The sequence below is a fragment of the Plecotus auritus genome, assembly GCF_963455305.1.
Source record: "Plecotus auritus genome assembly, chromosome: 4".
Classification (NCBI taxonomy): Eukaryota; Metazoa; Chordata; class Mammalia; order Chiroptera; family Vespertilionidae; genus Plecotus; species Plecotus auritus.
In genome coordinates, this window is record NC_137775.1 from 58,337,839 (window position 1) to 58,357,458 (window position 19,620).

The window sequence follows — 19,620 nt, forward strand, 5'->3', positions numbered from 1 at the left end:
AGGAAGGGATAGGAATAGAGAGTTAGAAACATCGATGAGAGAGAAACATCGATCAGCTGCCTCCTGCACACCCCCCACTGGGGATGTGCCCGCAACCAAGGTACATGCCCTTAACCGGAATCAAACCCGGGACCCTTCAGTCCGCAGGCCGATGCTCTATCCACTGAGCCAAACCGGTTTCGGCAGGATTATCTTTTTTTAAAAATTATATTTTACTGATTTTTATAGAGAGGAAGGGAGAGGGATAGAGTTAGAAACATCGATCAGCTGACTCCTGCACAGCCCCACCAGGGATTGAGCCTACAACCAAGGTACATGCCCCTGACCAGAATTGAACCCAGGACCCTTCAGTTCTCGGGCTGACTCTCTATCCATTGAGCCAAGCTGGCAAGGGCAAAGGATTATCTTTTAATGAATACTTTATCTTTAAAATGTTGTCTTAAAAATTTAAGTATAAGAAAAAAATGATTTGTTTGTTCAGATTCTCCACTCCATCTCTAGTCTGTAACCTTCATGGTGGAAGGAAATATTGTTTAAAAACTTGACTGGCCGCCCTAACTGGTTTGGCTCAGTGGATAGAGCGTCAGCCTGCGGACTCAAGGGTCCAGGTTCGATTCTGGTCAAGGGCATGTATCTTGGTTGTGGGCACATCCCCAGTAGGGCGTGTGCAGGAGGCAGCTGATTTGATGTTTCTTTCTCATTGATGTTTCTAACTCTCTCTCCCTCTCCCTTCCTCTCTGTAAAAAATCAATAAAATGTATTTAAAAAACCCCCAAAAACTTGACTGGCCAGGCTGGCATGGCTCAATGGTTGAGCATTGATCTATGAAACAGGAAGTCATGGTTCGATTCCTGGTCAGGGCACATGCTTGGGTTGTGGGCTCAAATCCCCAGTGCGGGGCGTACAGGAAGCAGCGATCAATGTTTCTCTCTCATCATTGACGTTTCTCTCTCTCTCTCTCCCCCCGCCCCTTCATCTCTGAAATCAATAAAAATATATATTTAAAAAAACACAAAAAGATAAACTTGACTGGAACTAAAAAAAAAACACACCTTAATTTTCACTGTTATTTAGTGAATCAGATTTTAAAATATTAAAGACACTTCATATAAGGAATTAATACATAATGTTCTTTAAAGAAAAATTTAGATTAAAATAAAAATTAAAATGAAATTTTAAGAAAGTATTTACTATTCTAAATTCTAGAAAAGTTTTATTGCTATGCAATTATTTATATATTTTACCTTAGTCTATAAAATATTTGTTTGAGTTTTTCTTTCATCTGAGCAGTGATTTTACTCCTAAGTAAGTCTTTTTAAAAGTTTAAAATGATGAACATTTTGTTTATAATTGCTGCTTTTAATATTGATTACCATTAGATTGGGAACATGAAGTTTTTATGAATAGTTATATATTAAAATAATTCATTTTTTTCTTACTCTTTCCTAATTTGCTAGAGGAATTCAATGATAGAATTTTGCGACCAGAGTTATCAAATGATGAAATGCTGTCTCTTCATGAGGAGTTGCAGAAAATTTACAAAACATATTGTTTGGATGAAAGTATTGACAAAATTCGATTTGATCCCTTCATTGTAGAAGAGATTCAAAAAAGTAAGTCAAAGATGATGAGACTGAATTCTGTAACGTTTTAGTTTTCAGAGTTTTCTCATATACTTTATTTATTATTACAACACTGTGTGAGATACACAGGCATTATCCTACTTTACTAACTAGATGAAAGCTTTGATGAAGAAACTGATACTTGCCAGAACTGGAGTTTGGTTGTTCTAATTCCTCATTCTAGTGCGATTTCTATACCTTACAGTAGATTTTCCACAAAACATGTTTGTATGCTATCTCACTGTCATGAATTTTAAACTAATATATAATGTATTTATGCTATTTATAAACAATTTCTACAATATAATTTTTTAAAATAGTTGCTGAAGGCCCCTATATAGATGTTGTGAAACTTCAAACTATGAGATGTCTTTTTGAAGCATATGAACATGTACTTTCTCTGTTGGAGAATGTGTTTACTCCTATGTTCTGCCACAGTGATGAGGTAAGTCAAAATATTAATCTTGTTTGATAATTTTTCTATAAAACTTACGTAGTGGCTTTGATATGATTAGATGAGTGATTCAAATAACAAAATAAACAAAAATAAAACATGATTAATTAAGGAAGTGAATATTCTTTTTTACTACATAATGGAGATTAGAAGTTAATTCTAAAAACAATTTTTTAATATTAAAACCATGTTTTTATATATATGAACAGGTAGATTGTAATCTACCTGATTTGCCAAATGCCTGAGTGACTTTGTGGTACTTCTGTGAAATAGAAACTCCATTCTTGGATATACATTATTTGTAGACCTGTGGAAATCAAATGGCCTAAATATCTCTATTTGCAATATTTTAGTCCTTACTCTATTAGACTGTGGTTGTATTCACTTGATTTAAATAACGTTTTCTTTATACTGGAAAGTAGTATGGTAAAGTAGCATATTTCAGTATTAAATATTAGTTTAATAAATCACAATTATTTTTGAAGTATTTCAGACAACTTTTAAGAGGTGCAGAATCACCAACACGCAATTCAAAATTTAACAGGTAGGTATATTTAATCACATGTATGTTTTGTTTTTGTGCTTGTTGATGCTAATCATTCTATGATAGCATGATTTTCTTTTTTAGCTGTATTTCTGTGAGTATGTGGTTCTGTTGCTATATAAGTAGACAAGACATTTGACTAGGGAACTGTAGAGCTGTACTACATACAGCAACAGAATGCCTGAAATTCTTTTAGAAAACTTTAACAAGATACACACCATTGCCTTGTTAATCTCATAGTTAATACATATTAGTGTTTGATTACCTGCTTTATTGGTGAATATGGACTGCATGCATAAATGAAATCCATAGATAACTTAATTTTAGACAGTAAACCCCCTCAACCCCTGGCAGTGAGTACTTTTTATTGTAGTACTTACTGGTTAGAAAAGTAGAGGGGGACTTTTTTTTTTTCTGCCTTTCCCTTCTGGCTCTCCAGAAATGTAAGTGTGCAGTTAAATGACCTAAAGAAAGATAACAGAAGAGAAAAACTTTATCCATTTATAAACTAAATAATGTCTTGATTTGTACTTAAATTGGAGTATGTACAAAATTGACACAGATATCAAATCTCTGTTTCTATAATGTACTCACGTTGCTCAACACCTTTTAGTTTATCTGAGCAAGGATCTAATAAATTGGAAATGTGGTACAAAGAGAAAGATATAAAGTGGAATAGTTTTATAGATAGCACAAAGAAAAATATGAAAACATTAGCCATGGGGAGGATATATATATATAGCATTTTTTTTACATAGACAAGGGTTGTAGATATATTGCATTTTTAGAATATTAAATATTAATTCTTACATAATGCTTCAATACAAATAGTATACCTGTAATAGCTTTTCTGAAAGGTGGAAAATATCTTTATGATTCTTTGTAACGATATCACTTCCCTTTCCTAAGAATTTATATATTATAGTCATGAAACATTGACTTTATTTAACAGAAATCTCAGTTAAAATAGCATTCTTTACTCAACTCATGTGCCTCTTCTTTCATTTAAATACTTTTTCTAAACTTTTATCAAATTTCCCAGCATCACTTGAGAAGTAGGTGAAATTTCGCCCTGTTTATAGACTTAGGATATTTGGGGTCTATACTAGGATATTAAGCTTGCTGAAATTGTTATATAGGACCATTTAAGGTGGAGTGGTTCTTTGGTCTTATTAGCCCATTGAATAGTTAAGTCTGAATCAGGATCTTAATTTCAGAGATGGAAAGCTGTCTTTGCCACTTTGAGAACACCTAGGTGTATTAATGCACTAATTTTGCTGGCTTTAAAATATAAAATAAACAGGAAGAAAATATGGGTTCTTTTCATTCTGGGCACCGAAATAAGTTTTTCTTGATATTGATCTGACTCTAATACTATCAGTCTTATGCTTAAAGTTTCTTTACCTATTATATAGAATAAGAAAGACTCCCTTTTTTTTAAAAAAAAAATCTGTTTTTATTGATTTTAGAGATAGGAAGGGAAAGGGAGAGAGGGATAGAAACATCAGTGATGAGAATCATTGATCCGCTGCCTCCTGCACGCCCCCTACTGGGGATTGATCCCACAATTCCGGGCATGTACCCTAACTTGAAATCGAACTATGACCTCCTGGTTTCGCCGCTCAACCACTGAGCCATACCAACCGGGCAAGACTTTCTTTACATTCTTTCATTGAAAATTTAAAGTAGCATTGCTAATTTGCTGTTAAATAACTTAAAATATGTAAAATATTTATTCATCTTTTTTGTCTACATTCTATTTCATTGTATCTTGAAAGTAAAATTTTAATTTATATTTAATTCCATACTCAATGCACAACTTAAAAATATTTAGAGATCTTTTATTAATCTTGCTTCAGAGCTTAAAACATACATTTTAAAATATGCAAACTAAAAACATGTGAAGCATGCATAATTATATCTAATACGGACATGAATTTCATGCTGGAAAATACAGGTTTGTTTTCTGTGCTAAGTTTTTGGTGGCTTAGCCTCTGCATACTTTCCACTGTGTCAAACAAGTGGTATGCCTAAATGAGGGCAAAAAATACAGAATTACTTTCTGACATACTGAGTTTTTGAGAACTACTTTTTAATGATCTAGAATTCATACTCCCAAGTCTCTCCCTGCCCCAAACAGCCCTTGTACTCTTTCTTTTCTTTATCATGTTATTCATAAGAATTCCTTCCCTTTGCAAAGGTGAATGCTGTCCACCTGTGTACCTTTTAAAGCTTTTAAATTTTGTTTTGTATTCTAAAGTGGAACTTGTTTAATATCTGGGCTTTCTCTCTCTCCTTTCCTTATATAATCTAACATACCTGTTATTGCAGAGGTAGCCTAAGTTTGGATGATTTTCGGTAAGTCTTGAGACAGCATGTGTTTCTTTTCTGTATAAATTATTTAAGTCCCAAAAGTGCACCCAAACCAATCTAAGTAGATATAGAAAGGAAAATAATGAACCACTGTACTATTACTGCCTTTATTTCAGCTAATTGGGATATCTTTTAAAAATTAACCTATACTTTGGTTATAGATATCCCCTGTTTGAAATAGCAGTATATTCTTAGGTCATCATAAAATAAAAATGTCAGTATAAAAATAAAATGATAAAGCCATTATTCAGCTTTTCAAGGTTATTGACTCTGTTTTGTTTTGTTACTGATTTTGCTAAATTACTTTTAGGATTATCTGTGTTGAAAGCATTTTTTAAAGCAAGAAGTGCAATATTTCTGGGCACAAACACAAATCAGGTATTTTAGAGATAGGTCATATTTCAGAAAGCCCAATTGTTTTATATAATCTATCTAGATTCTAAAGAGTAGAATAATCTATCTAAATTCTAGATGTTTAGATTTTAATAATATTTTGTCAACATTTTTATATTTTTTGGAAACATTTCTATCGGAATTGTGGTAATAGTTCTGGATTTTTAAAAACACTAATTGCATGCTTGTTTAAATAAAATAATCTAGGTTAAGTACCCTTTTTACCACTTAATATTTAATTTAGTATTAGAGTTTTTACAGTTTAAAATTAGTTTTATTTGCTCCTTAGACATGTATAACATGCACATGTCATTATATACCTGGTGTAGTTAAAACTTGATCAGTTTACTTCTATTTCTATAATTTTGCTTGTAGAAATAGTAGTGATCCATTAGCATTCAAAATAAACTTTCATGGATTTTAAAATAGTCATTTTTACTTAGGTATCTGTTATAAGGGCAGTAGTATATAGTGAGCACAAATTTTAAATTGGATAAAAGTTATAATTTTAATTTTTGAAACCTGGAGCAGTAGATTGTAATGGAGAAAATTTGGCTTATTTTTGTGTGTGGGTGTTTTCCAGTGATTTCTACTTTTAGAAAATTTACTTTTGAAAAAATTTAAAAAGCAATACATATTGGTTTATTAATAGTAATATGTATGGCAGAACAGGCTGCTTTCTTAGGCTACATTTACTTTCATTCTTATGTTCATTATTAACCCCTTCCTTTGACATTTTATCTTTTCTTTTTATTACTTTGAAGTTAACTAAGATTAATTTTATACTACATTTTTTTTGAGTATTAATATGATTATAATGTTGAATTTTGCTTGAACATTTTCAGTCATAGAGGACCTTTTTTTTTGTTAAGTTCTGTCTAAAATGAACTGAGAAGGTCATAGTTTTATATATTTTTTCTTCTACATGATATTATTTTAGCACTACAGTTTCTATATGGATATTCTGCTTTGAACTTTGTCTTCCACATTAAAAAAAAACCTATTTCAAAATAGGTATGGCAATAAGAAGGATGTACCACTAGGGGGCTCTCATCTTTTAAATATTTTAGTTCAGTTAAATAGGTACATTTCAAATGTTTGTTAATAAATTGTTTCATTTATTTATCTTTTCATTTAAAAAATATATCTTTATTGATTTCAGGGATGAAGGGAGAGGGAGAGATAGAAACATCAGTGATAAGAGAGAATAATTGATTGGCTGCCTCCTGCATGCCCCCTACTGGGGATCGAGCCCGAAACCCAGGCATGTGCCCTTGATTGGAATCGAACTCGGACCCTTCAGTTCACAGGCCGATGCTCTATCCACTGAGCCAAACCAGCTAGGGCTATCTTTCCATTTGTAAACTCTAAATTTTTTGCTTTGAGATGTTGAGACAATCTGTGACTGAGAACTCTGAAAAGTTATGTTAGCTATACCTTCACAGCTATTTTTCTTTACTGTTGTTTACAGTAAATTAGACTTGAGATAATTTGATTGTGATTGACATATTTTTGTTTAATATTTAGGAGCACACAAAAAAGAGGAGAATCATTTGGAATCAGCAGAATAGGTAGCAAAATTAAAGGAGTATTCAAGAGTACCACCATGGAGGGAGCTATGTTACCTAATTATGGTTTAGCTGAAGGTGAAGATGATTTCGTAAGTAAACTTCAGACCTACAATAGTATAAAAAATTGGATATGATTACTTGTTATTTTCTCTCTTCTTTATCTTTCTTACTTCAGACTTCCTTTATGTCCTCCATTATAAATTCTTTCATTAGTGATTATAGTTTCATGGTGCTAATCTAATTTTTTAAATTCCTGAGCACTAACTTACTGCCTACTAAGGCCAGAATGGTTTCTGTTAAACCGTATTTTGGTTAGGCTTTTAATTCATATCCTGATCTTAACTCTTTCCAACCATGTGGTCCAGACATACTGAGTTGTTCATAGATATCCTAAACCAGGGCTGGGGAACCTTTTTTCTGCCAAGGGCCATTTGGATATTTATAACATCATTTGCGGGCCATACAAAGTTATCAACTTAAAAATTAGCCTGCTATATTTGGTCAAACATTAAATTAACTCACTCCTAATGCCTTGGCAGGTTCAGACAAAATGATTTCGCAGGCCTTATATAGCCTGTGAGCCAGACATTCCCCAACCCTGTGACCTAAACTTTTGCTACTCAAACTGATATGGAACAGCTGCATCAGCATTACCTAAAGCTTGTTATAAATACAGAATCTCAGGCTTTATCCTAGACTTACTGAATCATAATTTGGATTTTAATAGGATCTCTAGTTGATTTATATGCACGTTATACCCACCATGCTGTTATTTCTCTATATTTTGCACATGCTGGTCTTGAAATGCCCACCCCATGAACCCTTACCTGAGACCCCAAGTAGAATTGAACATTTCCTCTTTTGTGTTCCTATTAGATCATATGTTGAAGCATATACCTTACTTTATTTGAAATTATATGTTTATGATTGTCTTCCCTATCAATTAGTTAGTTCCATAAACACAAATACTATCTTATTTGTACTTTTTATTTGTTTAACTAATCTTTATTGATCCTGAATCCTCAATTTATCTTTTAGTGACTTTGAGCACTGGAAATAAAAGGATGATTAAGACATAGACTTTGCCCCTAAGCAATCCACTAACCTGGGTGTAAAAGGAATGAATAATAGTGAGGGAATTGGTAATAACTAAGAAAAAGATGGGAGAAAAGAGAGTAAATAAATTTCTTCTTTACCTCTTTACTTCTTTCTTTTGACCTCTTTCTGATTGTAATGATGAATTGTTTAGGAGATTCACTGCTTCTTCATAATTTAAATGGGAGAAAATCTTATTTAACCCTTTTTTTCTCTTTGGATAATCCAGATACAGAATTAAAAAAATATATATTAATTTTTTTACAGAGAGGAAGGGAGAAGGATAGAGAGTTAGAAACATCGATGAGAGAGAAACATCAATCAGCTGCCACCTGCACACCTCCTACTGGGGATGTGCCCGCAACCAAGGTCCATGCCCTTGACCGAAATCAAACCTGGGACCTTTCTGCAGGCTGATGCTCTATCCACTGAGACAAACCAGTTAGGGCCAGATACAGAATTTTTTTTTCTCTTTAAGCCTTGTTTTTCCTTAAAAGGGTAGGTAGAATAAAGATAGTAAACCAGAGTAAGGAGTCTTTTTTTTTCAAAATAATGTTTATTTATAATTTTTAAATTTTTAGTATATTATAATCTCAATTTTTAAACTAATATAGAAAAGTGGAAAAAATTTAAAATACCACCCATAAGCCTATCACCCAATAACTTCTATTAACATTTTGGTGATTTTATTTGTAAAAAAAGAAAATATATTTATTTCTACCGCCATTGATTAGGCTATATTATATATATAGTTTTCTGTCCTGCTCTCTCCCCACTTAATACAATAACAAAAAAATTTTCCTATGTTACTGTGAACTTCTCAACACATAATTTTTGTTGGGGAAGATGTACTTTTTATTTTTTGTTCTTCATGATTACTTGAAATACAAGCTGTAAAAAGCTGAGAGAGTTCTCTTTTGTAGTGGCACAAGGAAATTTTTGATTGGAACCAAAGATAGTAATAATGGAAAGTAGGAGAAGAGGTCAAAGTAATTTCTAATACTCTGAAAAGAAAGGAAGGGGTGGTCCTGGCTGGTGTGGCTCAGTTGGTTGAGCATCATCCTGTGCACCTAAGGGTGACTGGCTCCATTTTAGCTGGTTAAACAAATTTTTTATTATTTTACGATTCATTTTACCTTCTCTTCTCAGAAGCTAAATCCATGAACAGAAATACAGTTGTATAATCGAAAATGCTACCCCCGTTCCTCAGGTTCCAAACAGTGGAGTGGGTATTTTCCTCACACATACTTTCTTTATGTTTTTCTTCCAGGTTTATAAGGAGATAGTCTTGTCTCAAAAAGCAACATCTATTATCTCTCTTTATAGTTTTATGTTTTAGGTCTTGAGGACTTTTGTTTTCAACAGAACATTAAGAAGTCCCAAGATCACCAATGGTCTTATTGGAGATTATGGAAAGCCATTTTAGGACAAGAACAAAAAAAGGGGTAATTGCTAAGGGACTGTATGGGGAGGACAAGAATCACTTAAAAGAGAGGTATGGGAAGAGAGTAGACCTGAGAGTGAAGGTAGGGTGCTAGAATTCTGGAAATAAATTTACCTCCACCACCTGTTTGCTCTGATTAGGCTATTTAGAATTTTCTTAAGTGTTACCACCTTTGATTCATAGCCTTAAAAAGTGTGTGTATCTATAATATTTTGCCCCCTTTAACATGAATCAGAGATCTTGGTGACCAGGTGTAGATATAATGTGCCACTTCCGAGGTTGTCTTTTAGTTTAATGAGGTAGAGACAGTTTTTTCCTTTTTTCTTTGTGTATATTTTGAGAACATGTTTATTTAAAAAAAATAATTGTTCTTCAAGTAATATTATAAAAATATTTATTGTTCTAAACATTTAATCTTGTTAATATTTTAGAAGCCAGGAGATTAAAAAACAATCTTAATTTTATAGAGGTAGGTCCCTTTCAGACCTCTTCTCTAATTTTATATTATTTAATGCTGCAATGAATACTTGTGCCTTTTTCCCAGTTTAAAAAATTCATTTGGAATAAATACTTTTATTAGAAAAAATTCCCAGAAATGGAATTACTTGGTTGAAACTGTTTTATGGCTCTATAAATACACAATGTCAAAAACGCTTTCTAGAAGGGTTGTGCCAGTATATTTAGTAACCAGCAATATGTATCACATATCCAGTTTATCTGTATAATCTCCATCCATGGCTGTTTACATTTATAAAATTTTATATCCCCAAATTAAAAAATATCAGTACATTAATTTTTACTTTTTATTACCGAAATTAAATATTTTTCTATATTTGTGTGTTTTTAATATCTTTTCCAGTAATCTGAAATATCTATTTTCTATTGAATATTCATTTATAGGTGATGTAACAAAACCTGGAGTTGATGCTGTTAACTTGTTATTTGTTATGTATGTATTTTTAGTAGAAAATTTGATATCTAATCTCAAAAGTATTAAAAATTATAGAATTTATGTGGACATATTACTTTATAGTTGTATCTCAGGTCTGAAAGTCCTAGAAATAATTACTTTTTTCCTGGTGGTTTTTTTCCAGATTGAAGAAGGTATTGTAGTAATGGAAGATGATTCTCCAGTGGAAGCTGTGAGCACACCTAATACTCCCCGAAACCTTGCTGCATGGAAAATTAGCATTCCATATGTAGACTTTTTTGAAGATCCCTCCGCTGAAAGGAAGGACAAAAAGGAAAGGATACCTGTGTTTTGTATTGATGTTGAAAGGAATGATAGAAGAGCAGGTAGGAAGCTTTATGAGTACCTTTCATAAAAGATTAAGGTTAGTCTGTATTTATCAGGAATGACAAACATTTTGTCATTTATAAATATTGAGTATGACTACATATCCAAAAGGTACTTGTCTAGAACAGGAAATTGAATGAAAGCTTAGGATTTTCTAGGTTATCTCTATTGCTAGTTAATTAATTTTTTCAATCAGCAAGATATCTAACCCAACAAGGTATATCTATATATATAAAAGCCTAAGCAACTGTTACAACTGAATGACCAGAACGACTGGAACGACTGGTCAACCAGTCGCTATGACGCGCACTGACCACCAGGGGGCAGACAGTCAACGCAGGAGCTGCCCCCTAGTGGTCAGTGCATTCCCATAGCCAACCTCCCATGGCTGGCCAACCTCTTGTGGCCCCTCCCCCTAACTGGCCAACCTCCCATGGCTCCTCTCCCTGACCGGCTGGCTCTCCTATTGGCCCTGATTGGGGGAGCTGGCCGGCCAACCTCCTATGGTCCCTCCCCCCGGCTGGCTGGCCCCCTGATAGGCCTTGATCGTCGGCCAGGCTGAGGGACCCCACCCATGCACGAATTCGTGCACTGGGTCTCTAGTATATATATATATATAAAAGCACAATATGCAAATTGACCGGATGGCAGAACAACCGGTCGCTATGATGCACACTGACCACCAGGGGGGCAGACTCTCAATGTAGGAGAGTCAACCTTTCGATCCTTCCCCCTGGCTGGCAGGCTCTGATTGCCTGATGGGGAACGGGGAACTGGCGGGGTGTGGTGGCGGACGTGGGCAGTGCCAGGCCAAGGCAGGTGGGAGCAAGTGGGATCCCGATCTCCTACCGGTCGCCCCACACACAGAGGATGACTGGTGGGGGGGGGGGGGTCAGGGCTGGTGAGTGGGCAGGAACCGGCCAACCTCTTGGTTCCTCCCTCTGGTCAGCAGGCTCCGATCACCGGATGGGGAATGGGGAACTAGGGGCAGGGCTAGCTGCCAGCAGCCAGCGAAGATTGGCCCTGGTCGCAGGCCAGACCTAGGGTCCCTTCCTGTGCACAAATTTCGTGCACGGGGCCTCTAGTTTTATATAATGTTCTTTTTTTCAATATATATTTTACTGATATTTTACAGAGAGGAAGGGAGAGGGATAGAGAGCTAGAAACATCGATGAGAGAGAAACATCGATTAGCTGCCTCCTGCACACCTCCCACTGGGGATGTGCCCGCAACCAAGGTACATGCCCTTGACCGGAATCGAACCCGGGACCCTTCAGTCCGCAGGCCGCCACTCTATCCACTGAGCCAAACCGGTTTCGGCCATATATAATGTTCTTTTAACAGTTTTGCTCTCATCATCATTAGCCATTATACTTAATTGGCTATTATTAATGCACATAGCACTATATCAGATATTATACCAACTTAATTAAGACAGCATTTCTCCTCCTCCATTGTTGTCGGCAAATTAGAAGTGATAAAAATATATGATTAAACACAACTTTACAAGTTTTGTTCATGTTTTGCTATCTTTTTTCTTTTGGTTGTTTTACACATAGACTGTAATATTGAGTAAATAGCATCCATACGGAGTTCAACAGTCCCCACCCTAGGCTTTGTCCAAGAGGTGGGGCATTCTTGTAAACAAAAGTACATCAGAGTTGGAAATGATGAACAGAAAGATAAAGTTGAACTCAGGTAGAGAGAAACTATCTGTGGTGAAAGAAGGAAAAAAGTGGCAATGTTAGGAAAGGGTTAAGAGAGGGGAACGATTGGCTGATAGTGTGAAGGTCAGTGCTAATAATTCCCCTTATTTCTTTTTCAAAAACTATTAGGTTTTTTTTATTTTTTCAGAAGCTGATCCTATTTCAAGAACATAAAACATAGGAACGAGGAAGGAAGAATGCTCAGAGTAGCTAGCTATGATTTTTCTTGTAGCTAATACCAGGCAGGGTCTTGATCTATCCAGTTCTGAGTCACTGCTACTTGATTTTGTTGTAGTTACCATTCAGTTTTGCTAGTTGCTATTCTATCTCAACATTCTAATAAGTGTACAGATAAGACACTGTCGATATTATACTCTGATTTTAAGCAAAGTTTTGTTTGCATCTTTTGCCTGCTATTTCTACTGATTGTATTTTAAGTGTTGGAGAGAATGAGAAAGACCCTGGTTAGCTTCTGGGTTCAATTCCTTCCTGTGCCTGGTACTTAAAACCTGGCTCTGGTCTCTCAGGGAATTATTTAAAACTTTTGACTATTCAGCTATAAACCCCCATCCATACAATTTATGTGAGCATGTATTAACTCTTATCTTCTTTTGAATGATTTATTATGATATGCTTTTAAATATTTTGGGAATATATGTACTTTAGTTTTTGCCTTTTGGACAACCATCTTTTCGTTTTGTTCTTTATTTCTTAAACTTTAGCTTAATAATTTAACCATAAAATCAATACAAAAACATCTTAAAACTTGTGTTCTAAGGATAATTTTTGTCAGCAGTGCTGTATGTAGACTTTTACAGTCAATGTAATTAATATATGCTCTTAGGAAGCCATGGCCTATGAAGGGGAAAAAAGTATATCATTTAAATATTGCATATATTTTATATGTGTAGCAAAATAGCAGTTTCAGGGTTTTTAAAACCAAAACTAAATACAATATATAGATCTTTTAAGAACAGTGCTGAAGAAAAAAAACAGAATTTGCTTTATAGGTTGTGACCATAGCAAGCTGTTTTTTTCTGAATACAGGTGTTGCTTTTGGGTTGCTGTGGTTTTAGTTGACACGATCCATTGCATTTCCAAATCAATGCTAGAATGACAAGAGATGCTAATAATAGTAGTTAACATTTTTGGGGTGCTTACTGGATACTTTGCACTGTATAAAAGTGTCCTGGGAGATTATTTTATGTAATAGGTTCAATTATTATAATAATAATAATTTTATATATTTTTATTGATTTCAGAGGAAGGGAAAAGGAGATAGAAACATCAATGATGAGAGAGAATCATTGATTGGCTGCCTTCTGCATGCCCCCTACCAGGGATTGAGCCCATGACCTGGGCATGTACCCTTGACCGGAATCGAACCCGGGACCCTTCAGTCCGCAGGTCGATGCTCTTTCCACTGAGCCAAACCGACTAGGGCAGTACAATTATTTTTATTCTAAGCAAACCGGAATTGGAATTGGAATAGGCAGGCTGACCTGATTTATTTATTTATTTTTTCTGACTTAGTCTTTAAATCATTAGTTCTTGCTATCTAATTTGGTAGCCACTGTTCACATGTGGCAATTAAAATTAGGTTATATTAAAATTTCAGTTCTTTACTTATTCTAGCCATATTATAAGTGATCAATAGCTAATAGCTCCTGTATTAGTGCAGATAATATAGAACATTTATAGAATTTGCAGAAAGTTCTATTGGATAGTGCTGTTCTATCCTATATAATAAAGCCTAATATGCTAAGTGCCTGGTTGGCCATTCAACCAATCAAAGGTAATATGCTAATGATATGCTAAGGCCACTCAACCACTTGCTATGACGTGTACTGAGCACCAGGGTGCAGACAATCGATTGGTCAACCAGTCGCTATGATGTGCACTGAACACCAGGCAGCAAACGCTCTGACCGGTAAGTTAGCTTGCTGCTGGGGTCCGGCCAATCGGGACTGAGTGAGATGGGCCGGACACTCCCTGGAGCCCTCCTGCAGTCCTTCCCTGGCTGACCAACTTCCCACGTCCCTCCCCATCCCCGATCGTGTACCTGTGGGGTCCCTCTGCCTGGCCTGCGCCCTCTTGCAATACGGGCTGAGGGACTCCCCCTGAGTGCACGAATTTTGTGCACCGGGCCTCTAGTACTGTATAATTAGTAAATATTTGGGATACCCAAAATTGACTACAAATTTTTTATGAAATACATCATTTTTGTGAAATTTAAAAATAATCATAATTTAATAATTTTTTGAAGTTGCTGTCAGCTCTATGATTCTATTGCAGAAAATATATTTATTATTGAGATAACTTCATAAATAGGTGAATTTATCAAAGTTTTCTAAGTAATTTAAAATTACAATATGGGATAAAATACATTAATAGAGTGATAACAAGAAATAATAAATTATTAAGACTGGAATAATTTCCAGCTCTGTATACTTAATGTTTTAAATACTGCATTCTATTAATAATAATGGTTTATAAAATGATTTATTACTCAGGGTGTGTTCATTCAATTTACAGTTGGGCATGAGCCTGAACATTGGTCTGTCTATAGAAGATATCTTGAATTCTATGTACTTGAATCAAAACTAACGGAATTTCATGGTATGTTGTCCTTTTTGTATAAAACATTACATTTCAGCCTGAGCTTTCTTGAAAGTTGTTGAGCCAGATTAATTTTTTAATTTTAAGTAATAGTTACAAGGAAATGTAACAGTGACACCTATGTACATTTGATAATAGGACATCCTGTTTTTATCTTAGTTCTGCTTGTTTATATTTTATTAATTTGTTGCTACATTATTTTTCTTTTTGATGTTTTATTTTATCTTTTTAATAAATCTTTATTGTTCAGATTATTACAGTTGTTCCTCTTCCCCCCCCCCCCCCCGCCATAGCTCCCCTCCACCCGGTTCCCACCCCACCCTCTACCCTTACCCCCCACCCCCACTGTCCTCATCCATAGGTGTATGATTTTTGTCCAGTCTCTTCCCGCACCCCCACACCCCTTTCCTCCCAAGAATTGTCAGTCCACTCCCTTTCTATGCCCCTGATTCTATTATATTCACCAGTTTATTCTGTTCATCAGGTTTTTTATTCACTTGATTTTTAGATTCACTTGTTGATAGATATGTATTTGTTGTTCATAATTTTTATCTTTACCTTTTTCTTCTTCTTCCTCTTCTTAAAGAATACCTTTCAGCATTTCTTATAATACTGGTTTGGTGGTGATGAACTCCTTTAGCTTTTTCTTGTCTGTGAAGCTCTTTATTTGCCCTTCAGTTCTGAATGATAGCTTTGCTGGGTAGAGTAATCTTGGTTGTAGGTTCTTGCTATTCATCACTTTGAATATTTCTTGCCACTCCCGTCTGGCCTGCATAGTTTCTGTTGAGAAATCAGCTGACAATCGTATGGGTGCTCCCTTGTAGGTAACTAACTCTTTTTCTCTTGCTGCTTTTAATATTCTCTTTGTCTTTTGCCCTTGGCATTTTAATTATGATGTGTTTTGGTGTGGTCCTCTTTGGATTCCTTTTGTTTGGGTTTCTGTGCGCTTCCTGGACTTGTAAGTCTATTTCTTTCACCAGGTGGGGGAAGTTTTCGGTCATTATTTCTTCAAATAGGTTTTCAGTATCTTGCTCTCTCTCTTCTTCTGGCACCCCATAATTGGGATGTTGGTACGCTTGAAGTTGTCCCAGAGGCTCCTTACACTATCTTCATATTTTTGGATTCTTTTTTCTTTTTGCTTTTCCGGTTGGGTGTATTTTGCTTCTTTGTATTTCAAATCTTGACTTGATTCTTGCGAATCTCTAGTCTGCTGTTAGATCTCTGTATATTATTTTTAATTACAGTCAGTGTATGCTTAATTTCTTGATGGTCCTTTTTCATATTCTCGAGGGTCTCGCTAAATTTATCGGCCTTTTCTAGGAAATTCTTGAAAAACCTTATAACCGTAGTTTTGAACTCTATATCCAGTCGTTTGCTTTCCTCATTTCTTTCATTTGTGACCTGTTTCTTTGTCTCCACATTTTGGCTGCTTCCCTGAGTTGATAGAGTGGCTTTGTGTGCTAGGTGTCCTATAGGGCCCAGTGGCTCAGCCTCCCCAGTTACCTGAGGTGGACACTCTTGGTGCACCCCTTTGTGGGCTGTGTGCACAGTCTTGTTGTAGTTAAGCCTTGATTGTTGTTGGTATCACTGGGAGGAATTGACCTCCAGGCCAATTGGCTGTGAGGATCAGCTGTGTCTATGCTGGGAGAACTTCTGTGCTGGAGACAACTTTATGAGGCAAGACTTGCTTCAGTGGGGCTTTGGTGCTCACTGAGTCTGCCCCGTGAGTGTGTCCCTTATGGACCTGAGGAGTTGTGATCTGGATGGTCCTACTCTGACCCCTGGGTACACTGGCTCTTGGATCTACAAGGAGGTGCTAATTTAGCCTCTGCCTGAGGCCACCCAGCAGGAGCTATGGAGAGATCTGCAGATTCCTCTTCTTTGTTTGGGTTTTGGAGGTGTCCAAATGAGGCCCAGCTGTGAAGCAATGCAAGCTGCTGTGGGGCCTTGGGCCTTCTTTTGGATGTTCTGGGTCTCACTGACTCAGCTGCAGTTTGTTAGGTAAGTTTAGTTTTCAAAGGACCAGGCCATTCTTATGGAAAAGCCTCTGCACATAGCTGGGGTGGGGTGTAGTCTCCGGGCAGAGCAAACAGCAATGGCTTCCCGTCAGCCCTGCCCTAAGAGGCTCCCAGATCTCAGTGTCCCTTGGTAATCGCTGCAAGTACCGCTGAGAGAAAGCTGCCCTCGAGTTCTGCCCGCTGCCAGACAGTCCAGTTTCTCCCCGTATGAGTCTGGGTCTCCAGAGTCTTGCCCGGAACTGGAGTTCAGAGCAGTTGGGAGCTTTTGTCTCCCTCCCACTTGAAAAAGACAGCTGCGTTCTCAGTTGCCAGCCCTCTCCGTGCACGCGCCTCCTTACCTCTTCCTTTACTTCCGCAGCTCCTCTGAGTCTCAGTGTGCTTTTCTCTTCCCTTCTATTTATAGAATTTCCATTTAGCCAGCCTTCCTGTGGTTCTGGATGATGTCCGTTTTGTCTTTTAGTTGTAGTTTTTAAGTAGCTGTACGAGGCAGCAAGTTCAGGTGTTTACTTAAGCCGCCAAATTGGTTTCTCTCATTATGTTATTTTTTTGTTAATCCTCACCTGAGGATATTTTTCCATTGATTTTTAGAGAGAATTGAAGGGAGGGGGAGAGATAGAGGGAGAGAAACATTTATGTGAGAGAGACTTATCAATTGGTTGCCTCCTGCACACAAGGGCCAGGGATTGAGCCTGCAACCAAGATACGTGCCCTTGACCAGAATTAAACACGGAACCCTTCAGTCCGTGGGCTATCCACTAAGCCAAACCAGCTAGGGATATTTTATAAATGTTTACAGTACACATATATTGCTTTTCAAATAATAATATTAAAATGTAAAATATAGCTATTTTTAAACTGTATTTTAGAAAAGGTTCTCTTTCCCATTTGATTTTTGTTTAACTTGATATATGGATAATTTAAACCAGGCATTTCAGAGTTGCTCTTATTTTACCATTACCTTTCTTGGTAGACATGTGTACCATGCATCATGGCAAATGTTTTTTGGTGTAACCAACTGAACCACCCAGCCGGGGCCAAATATCTGGCAAATGTTTTAATTTAGTTTTTATATTTAGATATGGAAACCAAACTTGTAGATGAATGTTTCTTTTGAGAATAGATCAATCAGAAAAGGAGAGCACTTTTCCTTTTTGGTTCTTCTCCCCTCCCAGTCTCTCCTATATACCCACTTATATTAGTTAATAGTAGGGATATAATTATGAAGTATTTCCAATCATTTTGTATGTAGGTTGGTGGGTTTGACTTATGTATTCAGAATCCTTTTATTTTAGAAAAGCTCTGTGTAATGTCCCCTGATCCAAAATCAGGTTGGTTCTAAATTGAGAAGGGCAGGGAACCTTCTTTACCTTACTATAAGAGCAAATCCCATGATAAAGAGATTATATAGGAAGCTAAAAATATGCAAGGTTCCACTCCATACTTTTTGCCTACATTTTGATGTTGTACTTGTCTTTAAATTATTTTCTCTTTGTCTCTGCCAATCTCATACAATGCTATCCTTGTCTTGTTCTTTCTCTGAGAACTTTTCCTTTGGTTTAGAGTTGAGAGAAGATCATTTATATTCATACTTTAAAATCCCAGCTTAATCAAAGTTGGTTGAATTCCCAACAATATTTTTCCTTTCGGTACTAAAATTTCCAAAGTCAGCCCTGTCTGAGAAAGTACATCCATGGTTTCTAAATGTTGTTTTTAAGCTTATATAGCATTGGCAATATAATTTTTTCCCATGAGAGAATAGCTATTTCTTTAGTAAGATTTTGTCTAATAAAATATCACTGATTTCAAAATAATCTCATGATAATTTTTTGAAGCTTTTAAAAAAAACTAATATAGAAGGTTAAATATATCTGTGTCAGTAAAAGAGTGGTGATATTTTGGATATCAGTAGACTCAAGTTCTTTGGTTTGAATTCCTATGCTCTCTGGTTTTGCCAAGATTATTTAAAGGATAATGACACATCTCTACAAGGCAGCATTGTGGATATGAATTTGTTATAGTATATTATAAATTAGGTTTTTAAAGTAGTAGCAGAATATAGTAATAACTTCTATATATATTAATTTCAGGCACATTTCCTGATGCCCAGCTTCCTTCCAAGAGAATCATTGGTCCCAAAAATTATGAGTTCTTAAAGTCAAAGAGAGAAGAATTTCAAGAGTATTTACAGGTATAGCACCAACTTAATTTAGAACATTGCTTGCTAATCATAGCATTCTCTGATTTGTCTTTTTTTCTCTTGTGTGTGTGTGTATGTATATATATGTATATATATATACATATGCTTTGCTTTATAAATACTCATCAATGTCAATTTCTAAAATTCTTTTATTGAAATTTTTCATGTGAAGATGAATTATTGTCAAGAGTATATTTGAAAAAAATTTATAACTAATGAAATACCAGATATTTTCCTAGAAGAAAGAAAGTCTTATGTTAGGCTTAGTTTTGGTGTGGGAAGTTAAA

The 19,620-nt window shown here is 35.7% G+C and overlaps 1 protein-coding gene across 4 annotated transcripts in view; it reads left to right on the plus strand.

The window, feature by feature from the left end:
* Positions 1 to 19,620, plus strand: part of SNX14 (sorting nexin 14) — an 81,340-nt gene that overhangs the window by 45,803 nt on the left and 15,917 nt on the right. For 2 of the 4 annotated variants that reach the window (XM_080663227.1, XM_080663225.1), the window contains exons 13-20: positions 1,458 to 1,613; positions 1,943 to 2,067; positions 2,562 to 2,620; positions 4,952 to 4,978; positions 6,914 to 7,046; positions 10,591 to 10,792; positions 15,035 to 15,118; positions 19,224 to 19,324. In XM_080663227.1, coding sequence (XP_080519353.1) covers positions 1,458 to 1,613; positions 1,943 to 2,067; positions 2,562 to 2,620; positions 4,952 to 4,978; positions 6,914 to 7,046; positions 10,591 to 10,792; positions 15,035 to 15,118; positions 19,224 to 19,324 — 887 coding nt within the window. The remainder of the gene's footprint in view (positions 1 to 1,457; positions 1,614 to 1,942; positions 2,068 to 2,561; positions 2,621 to 4,951; positions 4,979 to 6,913; positions 7,047 to 10,590; positions 10,793 to 15,034; positions 15,119 to 19,223; positions 19,325 to 19,620) is intronic. The other 2 variants (XM_080663228.1, XM_080663226.1) reach the window with 1 other exon arrangement.